This window comes from Notothenia rossii (genome assembly GCF_949606895.1).
Source record: "Notothenia rossii genome assembly, chromosome: 7".
NCBI classification, from domain to species: Eukaryota; Metazoa; Chordata; class Actinopteri; order Perciformes; family Nototheniidae; genus Notothenia; species Notothenia rossii.
Genome location: NC_136905.1, coordinates 34231726 through 34258569, shown reverse-complemented (window position 1 = coordinate 34258569; position 26844 = coordinate 34231726). Strand labels below are relative to the sequence as shown.

The 26844-nt window shown below is 41.3% G+C and overlaps 1 protein-coding gene across 2 annotated transcripts; it reads left to right on the top strand.

Annotated features, from left to right (window-relative positions):
- On the top strand, positions 1 to 26244 carry adcy3a (adenylate cyclase 3a). 2 transcript variants are annotated; one of them, XM_079694676.1, is made up of 21 exons: positions 1 to 211; positions 920 to 2136; positions 5764 to 5913; positions 8264 to 8394; positions 8540 to 8651; positions 9161 to 9288; positions 9588 to 9746; positions 10778 to 10943; positions 11183 to 11311; positions 13004 to 13146; positions 13529 to 13690; positions 13841 to 13928; positions 15528 to 15644; positions 15831 to 16117; positions 17011 to 17092; positions 17843 to 18001; positions 18093 to 18239; positions 19275 to 19388; positions 19505 to 19631; positions 20388 to 20512; positions 21471 to 26244. In XM_079694676.1, exons 2-21 carry the CDS (start codon positions 1453 to 1455, stop codon positions 21648 to 21650), a joined length of 3390 nt encoding a protein of 1129 aa, XP_079550802.1. In that variant the 5' UTR covers positions 1 to 211; positions 920 to 1452; the 3' UTR covers positions 21651 to 26244. The 2 variants fall into 2 exon arrangements, with proteins under 2 accessions (XP_079550802.1, XP_079550803.1); XM_079694677.1 differs by having other exon boundaries at positions 1 to 298.
- The last annotated feature ends 600 nt before the right edge of the window (positions 26245 to 26844 follow it).

Here is a 26844-nt window from a genome sequence, read left to right as displayed (position 1 = left end):
GCGGTTTCTTTTGCGGAAAACACCCAGGACAGAAGCGGGGCTCGGTGTACACGTCGAGGCGACTTTTTAAAAGCCTGTTTTTTTTATTATTTCGTCAAGACTATTTCATTTATGTAAACCTGGCTGCTTTTTTCGGGAGGACTGAGGGAATCACCGCTGCACGAGGGAACCACCGTCAGCACCCAAAGGAGACGACATCTGGCTTCACATGGTGAGCATCAGCAGCCTGTAGATAATGGACATGGCTCTCACAGCATCTGGAAGAACGGGGACATATTATCCCCGTACAGCATGTCAGGTGAATGAAATTAGACACCACCATTAGAAACATTGTTATTGGACAACTACAAGCCGAAGTAAATATTAAACATAATCACATAATTAATAGTCAAATATAGCCTACACAATTTAAGGCTTAAGGCAAGCATTAAAACAGGTTTGTCGGATAAGTCAGTGGCATTGGAGACAGCTCAGGAAATGAGCTTATTGTGGAAGTGAACATGATGTATGCGGACAGTGAAGTGTTTTCACAGCCTGTGTATTCAACACAGCGCAACATGTAGCTAGGTAGGCCCGCAGCACAGAGCCCGGTCCCTGTGACAGACTCTGGGAAAGCTGCTAATATAAGGAAACATATTCAATTCCGCATACATATGACACATGCCAGCTCCAAACGTGTGTTTTTAATGTATTTCTTTCTGCCAGCTGCCACACACGCCATTAAAATATGAAAATAAACAGCAGAGCAGATTTTGCCATGGATGCTGGCGTGACTGTGTCTCTGCAGAGAAGAAGGGCCAGCTGCAGGGATCAGACTGCTCTGTACCTGATCATCAGCTGCTGTTGAATGCTAAACATATGCCTCTGTTTGTTGAGAGATTATGGTGAATGTATTCCTTATTTGTTCTCTTTAATACAGGCCATGTGAAGAGGGACTATGGAAGGCCAAAATGCAATAAACAGTCCAAAACAGAGGAATGATGGAGACAGAGGGAGTCGTAGAAACAGCAACACATTCGATCCGATTCTAATGAAATCAACAACTCTTACATGCTGCACAGCTGCCTTGTACAAAGGTGGAAAGGAGCTGGTGAAACGTTCATAGTTATAAAGCTGAATGAGGAAACAAGAGGTGCACATTATTAGGATCACGTTGCTGCAAAAATGAGTAGGCGTACTGGATGTGTGCATATGACACAGGACTAACTGAGTCAACTGAGAGCGCTGGAAGGAGTGACCACAGACGTAGCTATGTAAGAAGACTTCTTTCCGATGCACGGGTCCTGACAATCAACACACTACTGTGATTCATGGCACATATGTGGTACCTCAGGGGGATACTTCGGTTCATTAGCAGAAGAGAAACATGCATATGATGAATATATGAGATTTCTCAGCGTTCGCTCAAGACAAACAGGTTTCCATTTTTTGATTGAAGGAAGCACGGTTTGAATGTGCACCATGCCTAGGAACCGAGCCTTTTCCGAGCCCGAGTACTCTGCGGAGTATTCTGCAGACTGCTCTGTGACGCTGCCCTCTGACCCCGGGCAGGCGGTTGGGCGAACCCATGAGGTCACGGTTCGGAGCTCAGGATGCTGCCTCTGCCTGCCGCGGTTCATGCGCCTCACCTTTGCACCTGAGTCTCTGGAGAACCTCTACCAGACCTACTTCAGACGGCAGAGACACGAAACCCTGCTGGTGCTGGTCGTCTTTGCCGCACTCTTTGACAGCTACATCATCGTCATGTGTGCGGTGGTCTACACCACTGACAAGCTGGCTTCTGTTCTGGTGGCATCATTGGGACTGGCGGCCGATATTGTCCTCTACGTGCTGTGCCGCTTTGGGCTGCTTCCAGACCGCATATCGAGGCGGGTGGTGCCCTACGCCCTGTGGGTGCTCATCGCGGCTCAGATATTCTGCTACCTGGGACTGAACTATGCCCGCTTCCACCAGGCCAGTGACACGGTGGGCTGGCAGGCTTTCTTCAGCTTCTCTTTTTTCCTGACTCTGCCTTTGAGGCTGACACCCATCGTGCTCATCACCACTGTGTCCTGCGGGGTCCACACCCTGGTTCTAGGCGTCACCATCGCCCAGCAGCAGCAGGAGCACATCCAGGGGGCCGCACTCGGCAGACAGGTAAGAGTGGGATGGGAGGAAGGGAGGTGGTGTGGAGAGACAGTAATTGGTTGTCCTGAATGCTTTTACTGGTGTGATCTCATGTAGCGAGACCTCCACTCATCAAGAAGTTGGAATACAGTAGAAAAAGTTTCACATTTAGGATGGACTAATAGTTTTTTGATACCCAACTCTAGGAATTATCAACATTGATTTGTTTGACAAGTCATTTTATAATGACATTTTGCCTTTATTTGATATTATGATATCAAAAGCGACAGGTAGGAAAGTTGGTGAGGGAAATGACATGCTCGTAAATAATGAAATACTAAGTACGTTGCTAATATATGGAACATATGTGCCTTATACAAGTTTACATCAGGTGTTGATTGGGTGTAATAATATTGGCGTAACAGATATTTGGAAAGGAGATCCTCGGTGTATGCTTTTAATCAGCTCAGTAGTTAAGGTTAATGAATATGCAAGGAGTGCAGACTGGAAGAAGTCCACCTTTTTTCTCGCTGCACAAACCATGTGTGCATAATATAAGCATTGAATTACCGACATGGATAAGAAGATGCACATTTTGATGCAGAATGCTGTGAATTGCACAATTCATGGGCTGTTTAAAATGTTAAAAGCCCAAATATTCACAGAGCTGTTTATATTCCAGTTTTTTGCCATTGCTTTGGCTCAATGTCTGCCACATTTTCTTCTATGAAGAGAAGTCTGGACTCAAATTCGATACAAATTAAAACAATTGTACAAATTAGGTTCACTAATGAATCCTATTTATCAATCATTGCATTTGGAGTGGGCGGGGTGACCTAAACTGCAGCAGTGGCCCATCGAGACGTTTGGCTTCACTTTTGGAGAGCTTCCATTTTCACCATCTTGATAGCTATTATGCCTCTGCAAATGGAACTACTTCTACTGTGAAAACCACCACAAAAACTGCTTATCAACCAAAAACCTCCCAAACTCACATACGCTCATTCATGTACCACAGGGAGAAATAAAGGAGCTTAATTTGATGGGAACTTCCCATGATACAGCTAGCAAAGTGCTAAAGAGTGGTGCTGAGGTGACGTCTTTTTTTAGCTTTTGAAGTTAGCATCGCAAGAGCTGCCTGGACAGAAAGCAATGGGATTTCTCCATTGGATTCCAGTATGGTGCAAATAAACACTAATAATTACCACGTTTTGTTCAGCAGGATCATCTCCTCATATTAACACCACTTTGTGATTTTTAAAGCGTAAATGACAAACAAAATACATCACGGTCACATGGTTGCTCATCACCACAGCTAACCTAAAGGTAGACACGTGTTGACCTGATAATGTTTAGTAGTTTATGTAGTCACTTGTTAGCAGTCACCAGTTTTAAGACACAGAAGATTCACCAGTGGAGTATTTCATGCGTATTTATGTTTCACAACAAAAAATTAAAATATCTTATATACCTTATTTCAGGTTTCTAACCACAAAGACTTTCGAAACGAGTGAACTGTAAGTGGTAAAACTCAAAGTAATTTCCGGGGTTATAGGACTCATTCCTGCGCCGCCACCACTCAATGTTCTACATATACTTGATTCCTGTAACAAAGGAAGCTATGACCATGGATGTATAATGGGTGGGACCGTTGTTGAAGTTGAGAGCCAATAGCGCTGAATACACGTAATGTCCATCGACATGCAACTGGCATTGCTATTAGCTGACTGACAGGCAATTTTGACGACTCAGTAATGAGGGTAAAAAAACATGTACTGATTCTTGCTGATTTTGGAGAAATTTGAAAATACACAGCCGGAAGAAATCTGCCACTTCCTTACAGAGTCCCTCCTCCAACACACACGAACGCGCACATGACCAATGAGGGCACGAGATAAGTTTGTGCACAGATGGAAGGCTGACAGGCAGGTAGGCCATCCAGTTACTTTAGCCGGGCCGGCTAACATGATTGGTTGTGCTTTTTAGAGTACTACGGCTTCCACAGATGACATTTTTTATTTTTTTATTTTCTTAAGATATTCATTGCTATCAGGATGTTAAGAGCATTCCATGGAATATAACAAAAAGTGCATCTCGAGCCGGTTTCTCAAACTTACCTACCCCACCTTTAAGTTGTATGATGTCTTATCTTATAACTGTGTGGTCCTGACTATACTTACCATAATGTAACTTGAAATAGACGTTACTGAACTATGTCAACATAACTGAAAGCTGAATTACCCATTTCATAAAATAGCTTGCTTATGCAGTAAGAAAAAATTCAAATAAAATAATCTGCAGCTACTCTGAGTACTGCTTTGTGTCTAATCTTCAGAGTAACTTGTTAAACAGGTTTTTCCATATTTAAGCTGTGAGACTTCACAACCTACATGCATGATTTCTTCAAATCATCTGTATAAACATTGTAATTGCATAGAGCCACATGATAGTTCTCTAAAGGTAAGGGTATTTACTACTAAAGCAAAAAAAAGACACAAACTCGATACGATGTCCTCCATCAGAGTAAAAGGTTTCTTATATACTGAAGTTGTGTCAGATGCTAATGTGCTCACCCTAACATGACTTCCTGTAGATAACAACACTGTCCTGATGCTGCTGTGTTGTCTGAAGCATGACACCTGTAATCATTTCCTGGTTTCATATACTGTGAGGACAGTCCGCTACAGGAACACCTCAGCAAGCAGGAGCTTCAGGACCAGGCAATCTGCCAATAGATGTATAGATGTGTACTTGAATGAAGGTGAAGCTTCAGTGTTTCCCATACATTGATTTATTTGTGGTGGTCTAATGGAAAGTGAGGTGGACTGATGATCGGAAGGTTTCGAGTTCAAATCCTGCCTGGAACATCACTAATAGTGTGCCCTTGAGCAAGGCACTTAGCCCTCGGTTACTCAACGGAGAATGTCCCTGTAATTGGTCAATGTAAATCACTTTGGAATAAGGCGTCTGCTAAATGCCTAAATTGTAAATTATATTTTTGGGAGAATAAATCCCACAGATCCTCAACTCCGGTGTGTTTCACTGATTAACAACGCAACACAGAGCAACAAGAACATTGGGGGGGCGGGGGTGCGGTGCCCCCACAAATAAGAATCAAATTGTGTGGGAAACACTGAGCTTTCATCAGGGCGTGTGGTAAAGGATGCAATATCAAGGTGGTTCAGATTTACAAAAGAAAAAAGTTATAGTTTGCTACAGCTTCATCTCAAATGTGTAATTAGGGCAACGGCCAAATATAAACGTTCAAAACGAGTTGTTTTTCAGACAAACCTCAGCAACACACACATACCAGCAAGGATTCAAGAGAAGAAGGGACCAACTATATAGTCTGTTGGTGGCTGCTTAAAATAAAGTGAATCCATTGGGTGTACACATACAGATTCATAAAGTCTTTTTTTTTTGTTCTTGCCAATTTCCTGCTGCACGTGTATTTGCCCAAATTACAAGCATGGAAAACGGCAGTCAGTGTAAATGTAATTCTTTCCTTCTGTTTACCTCATTATTATGAGAAGTCAAAACATAACATGGAAGCATTGTAGCCAGACTCCTCCAAATTGCTGTAGTGTCCTATTATACCCTCAATGTGCATGTGTTCATTAAATGATGGACCCTAACTGTTACATTATTTTGTTCCAGCTACTAGCCAACATAGTGATCTATGTCTGTGCCATCACTGTGGGCGTCATGTCGTACTATATGGCTGACCGCAAGCATCGGAAGGCTTTTCTGGAGGCCAGACAGTCCCTGGAGGTCAAACTGAACCTGGAGGAGCAGAGCCAGCAGCAGGTCAGAGGTCAAACTGAGCAATCGGATGTTTCCATGTGTCAGTTTAAAAACATTTTCACTGTGTGGGGGGGTTGTATATTTGTGCCCAAAGTCAGAAGAATTCTAGTATAATTTCAAAGTGTCCAGTGTTGGCTTTTATGGTATGAGCAAACAAATATGAATTATATTTAGAACAAGTCACCTCTTTTTAAAAGGGTCAATTTATAGCCAGTTTATGTAGTCTCATAAAATATACGTAACTATGAATCATTGTAATCATTATTTACCTACTGCCGTCATCAGTCAGAAAGAGTCATGTGTCCAATTTATGGTTTACAAGCTAATAACTGCAAATCTACATTCTACTCAGAATGAGCTGTACTTGTTGTGTGCTAAAGTATTAGCATGCTAACATGCTAAACTAAATGTGGTTAACATTCTACCTGCTGCATGCATGCATTGTTAGTCTTGCAATGAGGGTTAGGTAACCTGAAAATCAGCCTCAACTTGTTTATGAGTTATGAGAATTAAATAAAAAATGTGCCTGATTTAACTAAGTATTACAGTTTTACAGCATCTTCATCCGGTCCTCTAGATTTGTTATTGGCCTATCATTCAGCTTGTGTGTGTGTCAGTTGGACGATTCTAATCAAATTGCACATGTTCACACAGAGGAGTTTAGGCTCCTCATTTAACCCATGCTAGTGTTGGAATGCTACTATACAGCACTCCTTGGCAGTGCCTGATCTAGTTCCAACCCATCAGGGACTTGAACTGGTGACCCTCAGGTTCCCAAGCCAAGCCTCTACAGAGTGCTCTGCTGGTTTGTTTGGGCTGGTACTCTCAGCTGTCTTCTCCCCTCCTCTCTGCACATCTGTGGCCACTGGGCATTCTCCAACACGACTATTTATGGTACAGATGGTTTGCCCCACGAAGGAGCAAGGGAGCCAGGAAAAAGCCAGAGAATGCTTATGGAGGAGAGTAAAGAAGAGAGTGAAGGTATTGTGAGAAGTGGAAAGAGACAACAAGAGAGCTAATAAAACCATGAGTGGGATAAAACTCTCAGAATACTAATGGAGAAGCCCGGGCTGCAGGGAGACAAGGGCCGCCAACCAATCAAGCGGCATCCGGTGGCTGCTGGTTAACATGGCAACGGGCCTCCTGAGACGTTGTCAGCTGTAATCACAGAGCAGGCGCTCAGACGCTGGTCACTTCTCTGCCTCTCTGCCAGTTTTGATAAGAATATTGGAAGCTGCCCCCTCTTTCCATGTACACGGTGTGTGTGTTGTGTTCACAGGTCCAATGTGCCTGTGTGTGCGATGAAGATTTTTTCTTTGTCATATAAGTGTGTGTGTGGGCCTGTATCACTGTGCAGGATCTCTGTGACACGCTGATGACAGTTTGATGCCATTCAGCAAAGAGTACACTCTGTACACCTTCTGTATTCATCAGCACTCTACTCCTCCCTGATATCACTTTATTTGTGTTTTCTTTGTACAAGGAACTGAAACATGGCACCATCACCATTGCATTTGTTCTAGTTGTCACCTTTGTTTACACTATTTGCAATAGGAGTCACACCAGAGAGTTGTCTGTTAGGACAGTTCCGAAAAAACATTCCGCAAAGCCCCTTTTTATTTCATAGTTGGAAAGGTTCCAACCAAACTATGAACGCTACAATAACTATTTACAAATCATCATTTAAGTTGAGACAAAGGGAGGGAAAAAATACTAATTACAGTTAATAAGTAAGGTTAATACCTACAAAATGTCAGCAATGATTGCTCTCGATCAAAGATTTGGGGCGTTTGCGTTCCGTTTCTCTTTCTGGGACTGACTAGCTGAACAGCTGAACAGCCAATCAGAGTGCAGCCAACTGCTTGGCAGCTAATTCAACAGACAGACTTAACGTACTTAGTCGAAAAGGCGCCATCAATGGTGCGGGACACAACGGATAAACTAGATCCACACTCACTGAAGGCCCCACATTGGCCCGGTGTTACACTGATAAAAAACAGGCACGGAGTAAGAAGCCTGCTAACAATGTTGTAAGCATTATTGACACCAGCTAATGACCAGCCACAGTTCATTGCTTTTTGGATGATATTATGCTGCAGTCAGGTCTGAAGTGATGCAACCAGAAACACAATTCAAAGTAAAATCATCAAGCTTGGCAGCTTCATGCTTAACTTCAATTAAAGCCAGTATACTGCCGCTTTCAGGCTTTTTGCTAAAGTAGGCCAACAACCTGCCTCAAGATATAAAATGGTTGCAATAACAGTTACTGAAAGGAAAAGTGATTTTTGATAGGAAAACACAGGGACCATACTTCTAAGCTGTGTATGATGTCCTCTGTCTCTGTCCTCCACAGGAGCGTCTGCTGCTCTCCATCCTTCCAAAGCACATAGCTGATGAGATGCTTCAGGACATGAAGAAGGAGCCCAGTCAGAAAGAGATGCAGCAGTTCAACACCATGTACATGTACCGACACGAGAACGTCAGGTAACGTGCATGATTGCTCAGTCTGATCACAGATTCTAACCAACGATTTGTTACAATACGACTTGTTCGTGGATGATCCGGTTAAGTTACTGTAGCAGCATGATATCATCACTAATGTTCTTCCTTGTCTCCTGTCGTCCTGCAGTATTCTGTTTGCAGATATCGTGGGCTTCACTCAGCTGTCGTCGACCTGCAGCGCTCATGAGCTGGTCAAACTGCTTAACGAGCTCTTCGCTCGCTTCGACAAACTGGCTGCAGTGAGTTTCATCAATTACCTCATTTACATCACGGTTACAAGAAATGCTAAATATTCAGATTTTAAATGTTTGTATCCATCTTTTTTTTAATATTTGTGATTGTATTAAGTATCCAGTTAATGGTGATAAAGCTTCTAATATTTAACTTGAATGATTATTTTATGTACAGATTTATATATCCAAAAACAAGTTGTGATGCTGGAAGCTGACTTTTTTGTTGTTGCACTGCTTGTGCATTAAAAGACACCTATTATGATTCCGATGCAGGAAGTGATAGGTTTACAAATGAATGAAGCAGAACTAGTTCTGTGCGGTATCCGATCTGCCAAAGTCATGTTGATCTCATGGACTAGATTTCTGCATCCTCAAAAACAATCCAAAAAGGAAAGGTCACTCATTCATTTGTAACGATACACGCTGAAAAAAAAGATTGAGGGTGTATTTATCCCTGCATTGGAAACATGCTGGCTCCATCTCTCTCTTCTTATCTTATCTTGTCTACCCGTCAGAAATATCACCAGCTGAGGATCAAGATTCTGGGAGACTGCTACTACTGTATCTGTGGGCTGCCTGACTACAGGGAGGACCACGCTGCATGCTCCATCATGATGGGGCTGGCCATGGTGGAGGCCATCTCGTGAGTACAGGGGAGAGGAGAGGGACTCTGTTCCAACAGTCTGATGGGATGGGTTGGGTGGTCAACAATTTGGAATCCATCAATGATAGACTGATGCTTTCTGTGGAGCACACTTGAGAAGTACAGTGACGTGCACAATGATAATTAAGCTGAAATAGATTACAATTTCATTTACTTTTGATAGCCTTTGTTGCTCTTCATGAGATATCTTAGAGACTTTGTTGAGAATGTATTGTAAAATGGGCAGAAGCTAGTTGTGGTTTTGTTTACTCTGGCTGTTTTTCTTAAACCATCCACAGGTACGTCAGAGAGAAAACTCAGACAGATGTCGACATGCGAGTGGGAGTTCACAGTGGGACCGTCCTGGGGGGGGTTTTGGGACAGAAACGCTGGCAGTACGACGTCTGGTCCACGGACGTCACTGTGGCAAACAAAATGGAGGCTGGAGGGATACCAGGGTGAGAACTCTATTTACATTATTATTATTATTATTTTAGTACATGTCTTGTGATCAGGTGTTTCAAATAAAAGCACTTACATGTATATCCACAAAAAAAAAATTATGTCATATAACATTTTCAAAGTGATGTCTATGTTGCTTTCAGTCCATTACTTTGTGTTACATAAACAGAAAACACCATTTGAATTATTGCCTTTAAAAATACATAGATCACACTTCAACAGACACAGCTCAACATTATCATTAGTGTTAGCATAAGCATTAGCACTAGCAATATTCACAATGTTCTCCAGCTAGTCTCTGACTGAGTGTCAGGTAAGACCCGAACAGTGGATTCATCAGAAAATAGATGCTGCTGCTGGAGTCATCGGTCATAACATAGTATATCGTAGTTTGTTTTCTAAGAAAAGAAGAAAGCACACTGCGGCAACCAGACATTTCCACTCAGTGTTGTTTTTCCGTAACAGGTGACTGGGTTATTAAGCACATTTACATAAAATGCAAATGTGTCTTTGGCACTTGCAAATAAAACTACACTCACCGTACAGAGCACAATGTGTTCACACAGAAAAAAACTACATTTGCATCTTAAGGTCAAAAAGTGGCAGTCATAAAGAAAATGCTAATTGGATTATTATTTGACTGCCATGTAAAATAAATCCTGACTGATCAAGATAATACTCATCAATATCATCATTTCTAATCGTTTGACCAATCACAACAGAGCTGGCCAGTCAACCAATCAGAGCAGACTGGGCTCTGGTTTCAGACGGAGGGTGAAAAGAGGTGCTGCAGCACAGGCAGTATGAGAAAAATAGTCCCAGTCACAGTAGAGGCACACAATACTAATATGAACATGACATTTAGCAGAATATTTCCTCTTTAAGGGGCTTTTGACCAAATTCAAACAGCAGCATTATACCACCATTTTTAAATGATTAGAAAATAATGATGCCATTATAATTTTACAGAAGCAGTTAACGCAATGACATTTCAATCTCTAACCCCCCCTGTGTGCGTGTTGGCCAGGCGCGTCCACATCTCTCAGAGCACCATGGAGTGTCTTCATGGAGAGTTCGACACAGAGCCAGGAAACGGAGGAGAGCGCTGCGACTACCTGAAGGAGCGCGGCATCGAGACCTACCTGGTGGTTGTCCCTAAAGTACCTGTGGGGAAGAACGGCATCAACGGTGTAGTGAGTCCAAGCTCCACACACCCACACTGCAAATATTTGGATATTCAAATGTTGGCCTCATATTCAGCCAGCAGATGCACAGGGACATTCATTATACAGGATGTAACATGTGAAATCACATTTAACTTTTAAACGTACTCAAAGCTGGATTTAAATGTCCTTTACATTGCTGCAGATAAGGAAGATAAGTTAAACTACTTTTTGTAGTAATGTGCTCTGTGTTTGCTTGTTTACATTAGAAGCTGTCTGTAACCTCGTCCAATGGAAACTCCCCGCTGTTGATTAACACCACAGAGTGTAACGGCAGCGTTAACACCGCCTGCACCACCCCCGAGGAACCAGAGGAACCAGAGGAACTGGACACAAGGGTAAACACAACGTCACTTCTTCAATTACAGACAGAATGACATTGATATTAGTTGGTTGTTCCCAAAGAATTCAAATGTTGTTCTGTCATTATAATAAATACTCATTTGTTATAGGGTCACTAAATGCTTTTGCATAGAGTCTGACTTTACTTTTTGATGAACTTTGATACATGAATGGGTGCCATTCTCCATTTGCACACTGTCCTGGCTAATGTTAGCATATTTCTGTTTAGCTGCACCATATTCACCATTTGTGGCTAGTGTAAAGGTCATAGTGATTACAATCAATATCCCTTGGGTAGATTACCATGAGTTGTGCAGATCAAATTGATTAGATGAGACTATGACACCATCTTGTGTTCAGAGTTGGAAGAAGTACTCTGATAAGTAAAAGTGTAGAAATACTCTGTTACAGGTAAAAGTGTGGTATTCAAAATTATACTTAAATTAAAGTACAACAGTATCGGCATCAAAATATAGTTAAAGTACCAAAACTGAAAATTAGTGGTCCATTCGTGTTTTAATCATTTTTATTTTGCAGCTGGTAACGGTGAAGCTAACTTTAAAAAAGGTATAATAATCCATAAGAGTACATCATAATTAATTCGTTAATTTTTTTATTAATAATTTGAACATGCAAAATGACTAGTAATCATGTCATTTCGTCATAGTACAATATTTGCTTCCAAATGGTAGTATACACTATATATATATACTTATACTTACTATACTACCATTTGGAAGCAAATATTGTACTATGACGAAATGACATGATTACTGACTAGTCATATAAGTAAGTAAAAAAGACTAAGTAGACCTAAGTAACCACCTGAAGTCCCCGAAAGGAATTTATATAATTGAGTATTTTATGCTACTTCCTATACTATATGTAAGGGATAATGTGCTGCGGCGAGGTCATTATTATGAAGGTGTTCTTTTCCCCATAATGACCAAGTCGCTGCACATTATCCCGCTTATTACATGGCCACATTCTCAACAAAGTAACGTTATGACTCCCAATATTAATTGAAATGCTTTTGTGGATTTAGAAAATGATTTTATTGATTTAAAAAATAGTTGTATGTATTGATTTAAATTTACATGCATCCGCTAAGAAAAATAGTCCTTTGTTACCGTTTGAACTAACGTAGCAACGGCAGGAACTGCTTCCATAGCGTTTTTGAGGAGCTTTTTGATTACAGATTTGAAAACATCGCTGCTTGCTTTAAAAGTAGCACAATTCATTATGTTAAACCTTGGAGAGTATCTAGATATCCCTGCCCTAATGCCAAAGTAACTGGCAACTGAATATGTGTCACCGTCTGGTGTCTATGTCTGGACTGCTGTGTAAAAGGAGGATTTCTGCCCGTTACTTCTCCGCTGTTTTCTTGTCGCTCTTGTCTTGTCAGTTAGAAAAGCAAACTGCATGCAGTTTGCTTTTCAGCCGAACTGTATACAGTTAAATCGAACTGACTTCTTTGTGCAGATGTGAGCGTCCTTAACAACGGTCAATAAGTGCTTGACAGCGGTCTGTCTGTTCGGTATTAACAACGTGTCACGTGTTCTGAATTGACCAATCAGAATCGAGTATTCAACTAAGCCATGTAATAAACGTACTTAAAAGTACTCTTGAGTATAAGTAGGAAGTAGCATAAAATAATCAATAATATAAATTCCTTTCGGGGACTTCAGGTGGTCAATCCGTCCTTCCCGAACCCCCGGAGGAGGCTGCGGCTGCGGGACCTGGCAGAGAGGGTGATCGACGCTCAGGAGAACGAGCAGGAGCTCAACAAGCTGCTGAACGAGGCTCTGCTGGAGAGAGAGACCGTGCAGGCGTGAGTATCCTGTCATCATACAATATCAGTATCCCTGTGACTGTGCTGTTCACACTGTAAGAAACCCCAAAACATCTCTGTCCAATTAGGCGGTTTATAAGGATTATAAGAATGACCAGACGATGATACATGTTGTTCTTTGTTTGAATGACTTGTTGCTAAGGTCCCATTTATGTTCGTATGCGAAGTAAGGTTTGATAGCTGTGTGCGCCCAAATTTGACTTTGTTCAACACAATGCGTGTTAAGTGAAGTAAACTGCATCAGTGTTCAACGGTGTGAACCATTTTGGGGCATGAGATGACCCAAAACAAAACTGTAACATGTGTGATGTTATACCAATATTTGACATTTGATCTAATGCCGAGGCTCTCTTGTGTTCAGTCTGAAGGGGAAACACACCAACAGGCTCTCCCTGAGGTTTGTAGATCCGGAGCTGGAGACACGTTACTCCGTGGAGAAGGAGAAGCAGAGTGGAGCGGCCTTCTGCTGCTCCTGTGTGGTGCTGCTCTTCACCGCAGCCATGGAGGCCCTCATTGACCCCTGGTCAGTTCACACGCTCTCACAATGTGGCCATCATACTCAATATTAGACATCTTTCTAAAAAGCTAAATTAATCATACCTTCGCTCTCTCTCTTTGGAGTACCAGAGATACTTCTGAGATGTTTCAAGATGTGTCTGTGTGTTTGAAACAGGCTCATCGCAAACTACATCACCTTTGCAGTGGGAGAGGTGCTGCTGCTCATCCTGACCGTCTGCTCTCTGGCAGCAATCTTCCCTAGAGTGAGTTACAACGCAACTTACAACTTTTAGACTTGTCATGTTTTCACCACAGTAGCAGTAAACAGGTAGCAGATGTTGTGACTTCCTGCTGTGTCAGGAGGATCGTCTGATGGAGAACATATTTTGGGTTTCCTTCGGAGGGCCTGTTATGGGAATTAAACTATTCCGTTTTTTTAAAGTGGGAACATTGGTGTCAATGTCCTGTTAATTCTGGAGCTGCAGTCAGTAGAAAAGTAGTTAGGATGCTTCGATCGAAGGTCAAAAATACATCTAGCAACATCTGACCTATTGATGAACACGTGTCGGCAAACCTTTAAATGTGTCTGGAGCCGCAAAACATTCAATTCAATTTAACACCTTAAACAGTTTTATATATAGTTCTACTATACATAGAAAACCTATGGTTTGTTAATTAAAGTATAGAACTGTTATTACACTGGCATATGTAGGCCCACTTTGAATGAAAGTATGCCTTTCAACAATATATCAATATTGTTCATGTTTCTTTCTCATCACAGATGATTGAGTATAATGCAGCTGAATAAATGTCCTCATTTTGTTTTCATTTGACCGTCTTTCCCGAGGATGACATATCTATTATCTCTGAACAAGTTCACTTTTTCTCGCTCCTCAGCTTTCTGCAGCAGCTCCTAAATCCATCATTTTCTATTTGTTTTTATTTATAGAAATGTACATTTAGTGTACAAAAGGCAGGGGTCAGAAACTCCGGATTAGCGGCCTGCAAGTCATTTGCCGGGGCATAGCTGTAGTAGGATGTGATTCCGGTTGTATTAATTTCAGTCTCACATTTTCACCTATAACTGCAATAAGACATGTTCTTAACCAAATAACCACTGTGACATTTTTTTAATACATAGCTGTTTTGATTGTACAAAACATGGGCTAAAATCACAGTAATATCAATGTCCTCATCTCTCTAAGAGGAAGCAAAGCAAATTGGCATATTTCCGTTTTCCACATTTGGAATGGACAAGTGCTTTTGATCCTTCGTCATGGAAATACCGATGCATTGATTTCAGGAGGCGGCCGGTATCGAGTGCTGCTGTCAGCTCAGGTCATTCAGTGAGACAGTCATCAAATGGACAATGCAGAGTCATTGTAAAGAAGGCCCGGGGCTCTTCAGTACTGTTTATCAATACCACATCAAATATCACAATGTCATCACGCCACAGTGCACACACCACTGTCCATTAACAGTGGCACGTTTGTGTGAATGGGATCATCTTCTCTGCCACAGCAGAATCAATGTGTCTCACTTGACTTTTAGTGGTCGAAAGGCTAAAAAGTGCTATAAAAAAAGTATATATTCACCATTTAAATATCAAACACCTGACCTTTTTATCAGTCCTCGTTCATGAGGCCAGTGGCTGACAGGAAGAATCTGTTCTTGTGGCGAGAAGTTTTCCTGATGAACCTCTTGGAGGAGAGTGGGAGTGAGAAAAAGTGCTTGAATCCCATCCCTATAAAGCTTGGAAATGGAATACAGCTTTAGAATGAAATGACTTGGTACTAAATGTACTGCAGTGCGAGAGAAACTATGTGCTGATACATTCTTTATTGGAGTGCTGTTGGTTTCAGGTCTTTCCAAAAAAGCTGGTGTCTTTCTCCACCTGGATTGACCACACCCGCTGGGCTCGGAACACCTGGGCTATGGCGGCCATCTTCATCCTCACTATGGCCGACATCATGGACATGGTGAGCTGCTCTCTGCTGCCCCTCACAATCGAAGGAGGCAACACAGTGTGGGATTTGTATTTATTCCTTGAGTGTATTTTTGACATTAGTGAGTTGATACTATTTAGTGAAGGTTACCCGTGCAGTTTGAGAAATGATCTTAATGATAGCACTGAGCTCATGACTTTCTGTCTCTCCACGGTCCAGCTGAGTTGTCTGCCTCCAGCTCCAGACTCAGGCAGTACCACAGCGCCCCCCCCCTCCTCCCCCTCCTCCTCCTCCCTATCAGGCCCGGGCGGTTGCCTGTACAACCCCAAATACTACAGCTACATCGCCGTGCTGGCGCTGATGGCCACCACCATGCTGGTTCAGGTCAGCCACATGGTGAAGCTCACGCTGATGCTGCTCATCACGGGGGCCACGGGCATCGTCAACATCTACAGCTGGAGGGACATCTTCGACCGCTACGACATGGCCCGCTTCCAGGACTACAGGTGAGGCAGAGCCAGATCTGTGGAACACTTCCTCACACACCAAGTGTATCTGTAGATTAAAACGTAGACTCGGGACCACTTCTTGACATATTATGCTAATTCTTCGGTTTCATACTTGTATATCTTTCGCCTATATTTTGACATGTTTACTAGATTGAATGTTCAAAAAGCTCTTTATTCTTCTCATACTGATTGGTTAGCTGGCCGGTCTGTTGTGATTTTTCAACCGCTTAGGCATGTTCTGCCCCTTATCGTATCAAGTACAATGTGTTGGAGCGCTAGCCAATAGATAGAATAGATCACACAAGTGTTACATGGTGATGTCATGAGGAAGTAAACAAAGGAGTCCAACGGAGGCGTTCAGGCAGGAGGGAGTGTAAGGGAGAGAAACTCCCTCAAATACCTATTTAACACACTACAGGGAAGGACAAAGCATAATATGCTCTGTTAAAATATTTTTGAAAGCTCAAAACATGTAAGTTATTAGCAAAATATATCATAAGATGCTATCCATTTGTTGGTCTTGGTTGTTTCTTTTAAATGTTGCGGCCATCATTGTGGGACAGCATTACCTCCTTACCTTTCATAAAGTGAATATGATAATAAAGGAAGTGTAGAAGCCCCTTTCCTATGATCTACAAAATGTGAACAGCTTTTATCAGGGCTGCCACTCAGCTATATCTGGGTCCTAACCACTCTTGAGATAAAAATATTTTTTAACCACAACCTAACAATCTACTGAAGCAACACACCTGGGTGCATGCTCAACTATTGGGGTCTTATATGTCATCATACTTACACTAACTGAATGTTGAAGATATGTAATCTTGGGCTTGGGGTCATCTAAAAGCTGGTATGGAGAAATGTCAATTGTTAATGTTTCTCCTTTGCAGCACATACCTGGTGCCCTCCAAGTTCACAATGACAATTATGATCTTCATTATGATGGTCAGCTTCTATTATTTCTCCAGACATGTAAGTAAACTTCTATCGAAGCATTTACAGAATATCCCAGATTACAGAACTAAAAAGTACCAAGTCTAGCAATGTGGTGATGGTGTTACTACCTAATACAATAGTCTCGCTGCCAACAAAGTGTCCTCAGAGCGCTGTTGTTGTGTGATATAGAGAACATTTTTTGAAAGGATGCTGAATAGTCTTGTTTTTTCTAAAGTCGCAGGAAACTTGACTTAGACCTATTGTTGTTATTGTTGTTGGAATACTGTAATGTACTGGGCTAAGCATTTAACATTGTCTACCAGCAATGCATTTAATTACTAATGAAAGTCTTATGTTTGATATCTTGTTCATAATTGAGACAAGAATGTATATTAACCTGAAGTAATGGACGTTGTGTGCAAACTAATGATGATGAACACAATATTTAAACATTCTAAATAGGAGTGGAAGAATGCCACAAATCATCTTTACCCCACTTTACAACAACTCATTGTTCTTTACTTTAAACCATAATTGTACTAATGTTATTGTTCATAATCAAACTATGGTAGAAATGTTCTTTTGATAAATAATTTCTTGACATTGTGTCACTTAAAGATTCAAAGATGATTCATTGTCATTAAGCAAAAGAGGGTTACACATTTGGCATTAGCATGGTTATGTGAGGGTATCGAGTATGAACAAGAGATCAGAAGTCATATCTGTTTGCAAACCCATACACATGTACTGGTCAAACGCGGACTCAGTCCCTCTTGCTGCCTGCAGGTGGAGAAGCTGGCCCGCACCCTGTTCCTGTGGAAGATAGAGGTCCACGAGCAGAAGGAGAAGGTGTATGAGATGAGGCGCTGGAACGAAGCCCTGGTGACCAACATGCTGCCGGAGCATGTGGCCCGACACTTCCTGGGCTCCAAGAAAAGGGACGAGGTAAGACCCTCCTTACTATTCAATATTTCATCAACATGTGTTCCTCAAACTCTCATGTCTTACTCAACACACTCTATCTGACTCTTCCCAGGAGTTGTACAGCCAGTCCTACGATGAGATTGGAGTCATGTTTGCCTCCATTCCTAACTTCTCTGACTTCTACACGGAAGAGAGCATCAATAACGGAGGGATCGAATGCTTACGCTTCCTCAATGAGATCATCTCAGACTTTGACAGTGTAAGCTGATTTCTTCCCTCTGCTGTGTGTTTCAATATCAGTATGGGCACTGAAGTAACTCACAACATGACACATTCTACAGTTACATCGATTTAAAAGTCATACACAAATACAAGTGATGTTGCTATTTTAGAGCTGGTGACAGAAAATGGTAGATATCTTTTGAAGTGGATGGAGATTGAGTCCCTGTGGTTTCACTTTCACTTCTGTTTAATCTTAAATTCAGGTTCAGGTTATTTATTTGTTACCGGAGGTAGATTTGGTTTGTAGTTTAAAGACAAGGGATCCATTGTCAGACACGCTTTTTTAATTAACACAGACAACACGCAAATCTTTTAAAAAGTACCCAATGCTCCATCACATTTAAAACCCACAAATGGTTAAATAAATACATAAATAGCCATTGCTTCCATAGCCTCTGTGTGACGCTGTTTGAACTTCTTCATACGATGGCTGCTGGAACAAAGCTGTTGATATACCGCTTTGTTCTACGTCTTTGGTCTAATAATCTCCGGCTCCAAGAAAGAAGCTGAAATTCACTGTGCAAATGGTGGGAGTCGTTGAATAACCTCAGTCTGCTGGAGAACTTAACATCTGACAAACTGTTTCTGATCTAGACAGGTGACCAAACCATGACACTAACACAAGAAAAATGACGGAATGGACTCAATAAAATCACCATGAAACAAGACCAGTATGACCAAACAAACGCTTGTGCCCCTTTTTGCACACAGCTTTTACAGTTTGCTTTAAAAGTTACATTTTACGTCAATTATTGTCCTGAGATTTGAGTAAATTGGCACACATCCCACTGTACTGTATCTTGATGGATAAGACTTCATGTATGTGGTGATGTGTTGTAAAGTCAGTTACCATGTCTTTGGTTTTACATGTTCAGTCGTATATTGGACTTCTCACACCACCTGACAAAGTCGTCAATGTCCATGCCATGGCTGCTCTCATTGCCCTGGAGCCTACTAACAATACCAGAGTCACCTGCATACTTTAAAAATATTCCCCTTATATCCATGGCAGCTGCTGGATGAGCCTCAGTTCCGCTGCATCACAAAGATAAAGACCATCGGCAGCACCTACATGGCTGCCTCAGGAGTCACCCCAGACGTCAGCAACGGCTACAGCTGCATGAAGGTCAGACTGTTCACCTGACTCTGCAGTGTGTGTCTGCTCTCACTAAAGAACTTCTCAGTTGTGTCTCAGCAGTCCTGATGCAGCTGGTGTTGAGCTGCGTTTGTGTGTGTGTGCAGAAGGAGGAGCAGTCTGACAGAGAGCGCTGGCAGCACCTGGCAGACCTGGCAGACTTCGCTCTGGCCATGAAGGTCACACTCATGAACATCAACTACCAATCATTCAACAACTTCATGCTACGCATCGGTACGTGTGTGGGAGTCTGTGTGCAGAGATGGCAGCACTGATCAAGTTTTCCTGTAGCTCTTAAAGTTCACATAAACAGTCTTTAAACACTGCCAGAGCCCATACTGTGTTCCCTTTTGGGTTTACTTCCTGTCTGTTTTATCCTATACATCCATGGTTTTATTCTACTGTTCCCTTTAGAGTCTACTTCCTGTCTGTCTTCTTCTGTTGTTCCCGTTAGTGTTTACTTCCTGTCTGTCTGTTTTGTGGCCACCACTGGCATTAAATAGACAGGACTTCTTTCTGCGGATTGATATGACCTCACATAATCACTTGATGATAGCTTTCTTAGCAATTGTCTGATAGCGAAAAATAACAAAACCTCTGAATTTGCAAATCGACCAAACAGAATTGAGTATTCAACTAAGCTGTGTAATAAAAGTTAAAGTAATAGTTTGTATGTACATTGGCAGTATTCTGGCAATTGTTGTTATGAATTAGTGATGTCATTAATACTCAATCAGGTAAATATGGGGTTTTGAGTTTGGAATAAAGTTGCATTATTAGTGCATGTGTTGTGCTGTGTTAAACATGGGGCAGCAATTAAGCAATTAAAGCACATGAGAATATAAATTGAGTTTCATATCCTATTTTAAAAGTACAAAATCATTTCCAAAAATCTAAAACCCAACAGGCTGTTCATTTTGTTCAGTGCTGTATGTGATTAACAGTGAATATTCTAAAGTCACATGACTCACGTGAATTCTCCCCCCCCAGGTCTGAATAAGGGTGGAGTGTTGGCAGGAGTAATCGGTGCCCGGAAACCCCACTACGACATCTGGGGCAACACTGTGAACGTGGCCAGCCGCATGGAGTCAACGGGGGTGATGGGAAACATCCAGGTACAGCACTGAGACCCACTAAAGGCCTCTGCATCACTCAACACTGTTTAGACTCTACTAATGTGCCAGTGTAAACTACTCGGATGCAGAATCATCCAATTTTCCATTTAAGTGATCAAAAAAAGTAGAAACTATATCAATGATTTATAAAAGTGTGCCTACAAAAAGATTTAAATGTACGTAAAGCTCAAATAAGACATCTTATTATTGGTCCATTTGGTATACAGTACTGAAGAAAACTGCTGTCACTAAAGAAGATACTGACTTTAATCTGTGTAAATCATATAATGAAACAAACCACTATCATTAGCCGCTGGACTTGCTTGAAATATTTGTATACATTTTCAGCCTTTAGCAGCTAAAGAGACGGATATTTCCCCAAAACTCGGTAGGGACCAAAACAAGAGCTAAATGGGACTCGTATTGCACTTAGATTAATCGTGTGGAACAAACAGGACTCCAAATAAATGATCACATATGGATGACGACGTATGTTCTTTGTGTCTGCTGGATGAGTACATGTGTAATTGTTTGTGACGCATTTATCATAACAAAACATTACTATTTAAAGCACAATATGAATTAATTCAAAATGACATTTCTTTGTTTTTGCATGATCGGAATATATGAACAGTAATATTTGCCACATTTATTTACATATCAAACATTTTGTTACAGCAAATATAAAATTCTGCTTTGCTTAGTTTCTGTGTGTGTGTGTGTGTGTGTGTGTGTGTGTGTGTGTGTGTGTGTGTGTGTGTGTGTGTGTGTGTGTGTGTGTGTGTGTGTGTGTGTGTGTGTGTGTGTGTGTGTGTGTGTGTGTGTGTGTGTGTGTGTGTGTGTGTGTGTGTGTGTGTGTGTGTGTGTGTGTGTGTGTGTGTGTGTGTGTGTGTGTGTGTGTGTGTGTGTGTGTGTGTGTGTGTGTGTGTGTGTGTGTGTGTGTGTGTGTTTCCCCCAGGTGGTGGAAGACTGCTACAACATTCTGAAGGAGTACAGCTTCCGCTTTGTGAGGAGGGGGCCGATCTTTGTGAAGGGAAAAGGTGAACTGCTCACGTATTTCCTGAAGGGAAGAGACAAACAAGGCTCATTTATCAACGGCTCCTCTGTCACTCTGCCACACCAGGTGGTGGACAGCTAAGGACTCTCTCTCACACACACACACACACAGCAGTTACATCCAGTGTGTAATGATCGCATAGTGAGAGAGTTTCTGGGACGAGAAATAATTTGCCAAAAAACGCTCCGGTACCTGGTATTCAACCAAATGTTTACAAATTACAGAACCACTACACACTTCATACACACCTCTGACAACACCATTGCTGAACACACACAGACACACTTGTTCTCTGTCTGTGGAAAGATATAAATGCCTGTAGATATTGTATTTGAATTCAAGTTTCACCACGGAACTCAAAACATGAATCAATTCATATCAAATGGAATTATTCAAAATGTAGAGAAACAACAGACATCCAAATCAGACACTATAGATTAAATATTACAAATACAAATAATTAGACTACAGTACATCAAGTTGCTCTTTAAGTGACACAAGATGGCCACATTTTCATATTTATGGTAGTTTTTCAGAAACACAGAGAAATGCACTTACTTTCAGTGTAAACAAAGAGAAGCTTTGTTCCCCCCAACCTAATGGAATTAAGATGGAGGTTAATGACAATGTGTTAGTAACTGGAGTAAGCTGGATGTGTGTTTTCACATTCTCCTGCAACAAAAAGTGATATGAAGGTTTCTTCAACATTCTCCTGCTACAAATATTCACACCTTCAGACACACTCTCCTGCAGCTCATTTAAAAAAGACAAATCCACACCAGCAGCTCTTTATCCAACCATGGACGTTAGCACCCTAACCATTCAGATATCACCATGTATACCTATCATTTCAATCCAATGTCATCCATTGCCGAATATTTAATTTAAATACAAGGATAGGTTTTATTTCTTTCCAGATGAAAACATTGATCTCACACACACACAAACACAAGGCCTTTCGCACCTGACCACATTAACACAACGTAGCTTTTGGACGCCCGGCCTAAATTCTGGACCGCTCCACATGTACAAAATCCTACCATGAACGGAAAGCTGATCTGAAAGCTGATCTAAGCTCAGATTTCCTGTCTCTGATGAAGAAGAGGATTTGGAAGTGGACCAATGAGAGGCCAGAAGTGACAATAGAGCTGCTGCCAATGTGTTTGCGCATAGTGTTTTCCTGCAAAATCAAAGTATTCTCTCTCCTCGTGTGTGATCTGGGGACAGGTCGCTCCTCCGTGTCCACGCCTCTGTACGGAGAGACACAGGTGTCAGTTCAGAGGGTAGCACACATGGCAGAAATATTTTTCACTCTGATTGTGGATTGATGGAAGTGCCTATCACAGCTGTGATGTTTTCATGAAGTTAAAGGAGTCCATAGCCTTCTACAGGTAGGGGAAAGTCTTTGAGTCTTTTCACATTGCTGTGTGGGGATAATTCAAGTGTATTTCAGCAACTCCGCTCTCTATTTAATTAGTAACTAAGATCTGGAAACATGATGAAATCAACAAAAATAGGTCTGTGAATGGTTTAGAAACAAAGCAACATGGAGCCTTATTCGAAGATAAAGTATGCACTGTAACATTAGTACCCATAGTTTCACATCACAGTTTATAAACCCACTGCCTGCCTAAACTTTGACATACTGTACCTACCAAGCCCCCAGCAAGAGCGGTGGCCATTAAAGCAAATGTTTCTAGTGGCCAAACAATGGTACTACAACGTCCTTGTCAGTTTGTGACGTCATTGGGCCAAAAGAAGACTTTTTCCCATTGACTTACATTGGGAAAGAGATGTCTGTAAATAATTGTATAATTCTTTTATAGCTTAATTTACTACACAGGAGTTACTTTCCCTCTCCATTTATTTAACTGAGCCGAAACCCGGCAGATTAGATGTTCAATCGTGATGCCACTGAGCAACTTTTACAGGAATGAACGCCTCAGACGCAGTTCTCTTAATACACCCATGGTACCAACGTTTTCTTTGGATTATTGTCAGCATTTTAGGTGTGTTCACTTTCAGTTTAATCACCAATGATGGTTCGGACTATCATCAATGTTGTCTAAATATAAGGCTTATTTTGTTTTTATAAATCGGCCTAACCGGTTTTACTGTAATGGGTATTTTCATTTTATTTATTTTTACCAAAAAAAGTGATAAAAATATTCTTTTAAATGATTTGGCTTCCCCCTGCAGACACTCTCAGTACCCCTAGGGGTCACGGACCCCCTGTGGGACAACTTCTACTCCTGTTTCTGGATCCATTAGACCTCTTTGTGACATTTGATCTGAGCAATTAGCTTGGGTGAATGTGTCAGAAAAGGACAGAGGCTGTAATAAACTGGAGTTTCCTTTCATTGCATGTGGAAAAACAAGAGACTTCAGTCAATCTAGAACGTATTAAACATGTATTTCAATGTGTCAAAAGACGACAGCGACAAACGGTTCAATACATGAACTTGTTGCAGCCTTCCACATCGTTTTCACACGATTTGAATCAAGCCCATTTCTATCTGGTATTAACATGTGTGGAAAGTGTCAATAGGCCTTTTGAATTCACACCTCACGCTTTGACGCTGCTGTCCCCAGTGCTACTGAGGAACGGTCTTCACCTTGCTTCATGGACGAGTTCATTTATTGCCATCCGAGTTAGCAGAATTGGAATCTGTGTACATTAACCCCTGCATTACAAAGCAGATTCACTGATCCAGATACAGATCTCATGTTAATACCAAGTGGATTCGGGGTCTAACTTTTCTCTTGAGTTTTGTCCTGAAGTTGGCTATCATCTGTGTGTTTGTTAGTCTCTGCTTGTTGGACATGTACAGCAGACACCACAGGGTTTTTCATACACCAATGTGTTTTCACGTGCAGTTGGCAGATGGGCCGAAAAACGTTTTGGTTCATGTGAAAATCTGCAAGAAGTTCCCACTGAAGCTGCATTCACATGATACGCGATTTGCTCTTCGCCCACCTTGAGTTTGGGCACAGAGTCTTGCGTGCGAGAAAAGCTAGTTAAGTTTTGTTTCTATGGTAACCCCTCGTGCTAGTTTGCGCCACTTCATGCAGCCGTCATCTTATAGGTTGCGCGTTGAAAGGTCAGCAGTAAACGAGTTAAAGGTTTAGATAATTTGAGCGCAGTGCTCCTCGCCCCCAGGAAGTGCACCAGCAAATGTTGTAGTGGCCAAACATTTGTACTAAAGTCCTTTTTCTTTTTTCCATTGACTTGAAAAACTCAAGTGCTTATTCTCGCTGGGCAAAATCCCCTAATTGATCCAATACCTTTTGAATCTACAGTCGCTCCATTTAGGGATTCATGCTCCACTGAGGACATTTCATAAGAATGAACAGTGCCCCGCCTCCGACCAGTTCTCTTTATACATCAATATGCGTGACTGTGAGTGTAGTGAGTCACCTATTCACACCGCTCTCTCTATTGAAACATAACAGCAACATAATAATAATAATAATAATAACTTAGATTTATATAGCGCCTTTCACCCAAGGTCACTTTACAGAAAAACAGAATGTCAGCGCAGAGCAGTTTTCCCGCCTATCATGTGAATGCAGCTTAAGAAACCTGGCCAGGTTTGAAAATATGGACAGACAAGAACACCAAGCAAAATCTGACTTTATTATTTCAAATGTTTGGAGTAAATGCAGATAAACCATATTCTGAGGGAAGCCTGGTCTGCCTCGACAGTCTTCTCACACGCAGGGAATGAGGCATGTCATGGTGCTTATTTTTACATCATTTTGCCAAATTTGTTGCAATTAGAGAAGCTCTGACAAGACTCCCCTAATGGAGAAAAACGCTTGTATTTTGGATGTCCACATGAAGGCAGGACACACAGTGGAAGGAGCGCCCCCACCTGGCAGGAAGCAGATGTGCTGTGTGAGGGTTTTGGGGATATGATTATGTATACATCTCTTTCCTCCGCTGATTGTAAAGCCCATTAATGATTCAGTAGAATGGGATGAAAGTGCAATAGTTTCTTCTTCTACAAAACACGCTCCTCTCTTAAGGAAAGGTTCAATCATTCCTTCCCCTTTAATTCATATTTTTATAACGTTATGTACAAGTTTTGTCATATTTAAGGAGAAGGAAAGAGGACTGAGTATGTCCTAGTTGTATATAGACTTTAGAAGGTGTTTATGAATCAGATTTATTTATTGGAAATGACAGGGACATTGTTTTTTTGTTTGTTTTTTTACACAGATGTGAAAGTGCCAATGATAAAAGGAATGACTTTAAATGTTAAAAGCCAAAAAATGGACCACGGCTGTTTCCTGATTTATATTTTAAAAGAATCTCAGTCTTGGGAACAAAAATGGAATAATGTGTCATTATTTCCAGGTTTTGACTGCGACAGAATCTTCTTTTTTTTTATAGTTAAGCAGCAACACAGAACAGTGAACGCCATCTGGAGAGCCAGCAGGGCCAGCCGATGATGAAGTCGACAAAATGATTTAATCTTGTGGTTCTAGTTGTTGTTGTCGTTCCATTTTGTCCGGATTTGATTCAAAACTTTGATTCCTCTGCACATTTTTTGTGATTTTTAATTAGATATACTGTAGATCCCAATTCTGGTTTTGAAGTATTTCTCATTCTGTGTACCCTCCTTCATTTCAACTGTCATTGTAAGGTGAGTTGATAAAAAAATCCAAGAAAGATGAGTCTCAGTGTCATGATTACTGCACAGTAGGTGGACACTGCGGCACAGTGGATGTCTCAACATCTCCGTAGGTGGAGGCTGACAAGAGCAGCAGAGGTGAGTCATTCAAACACTCCAACTGCAATAAAGTGTAGAAGCAAAAACTTATCGTCACAGATGCTGCACTTCCCTGATTTAAGCCATCCTTTAATTGTCGTCTTCAATTTGTTATACATTGGTGCTTTGAAATAAAAGCAAAGAAGAAGAACCTAGACTAACAACTAGGACCATTATTCACCTGTAAATATATAGATGACATTATAGCATGCTGTGCCAATACTCAGGGTTGTGCAGGGTTACTCTAAAAATGTATACTGTTAACACTCAAATGTACCTGTTAGACTAATTAAATCATTAATATGGTCTGAGTATTAAAATATACATCAATATCAAATGCAATGCATAGATAAATAATTAACAATAAGATGTTTTTTATTTAAGTTTATTATCTAAGACAACATAATAAAACAGAACAATGTGAAAGAAGAAACCAAGATATTTATTATCAAAAATGTCTCTGCTCAGTGATTTTGTTTATAGGAAAACCTGACATTCAT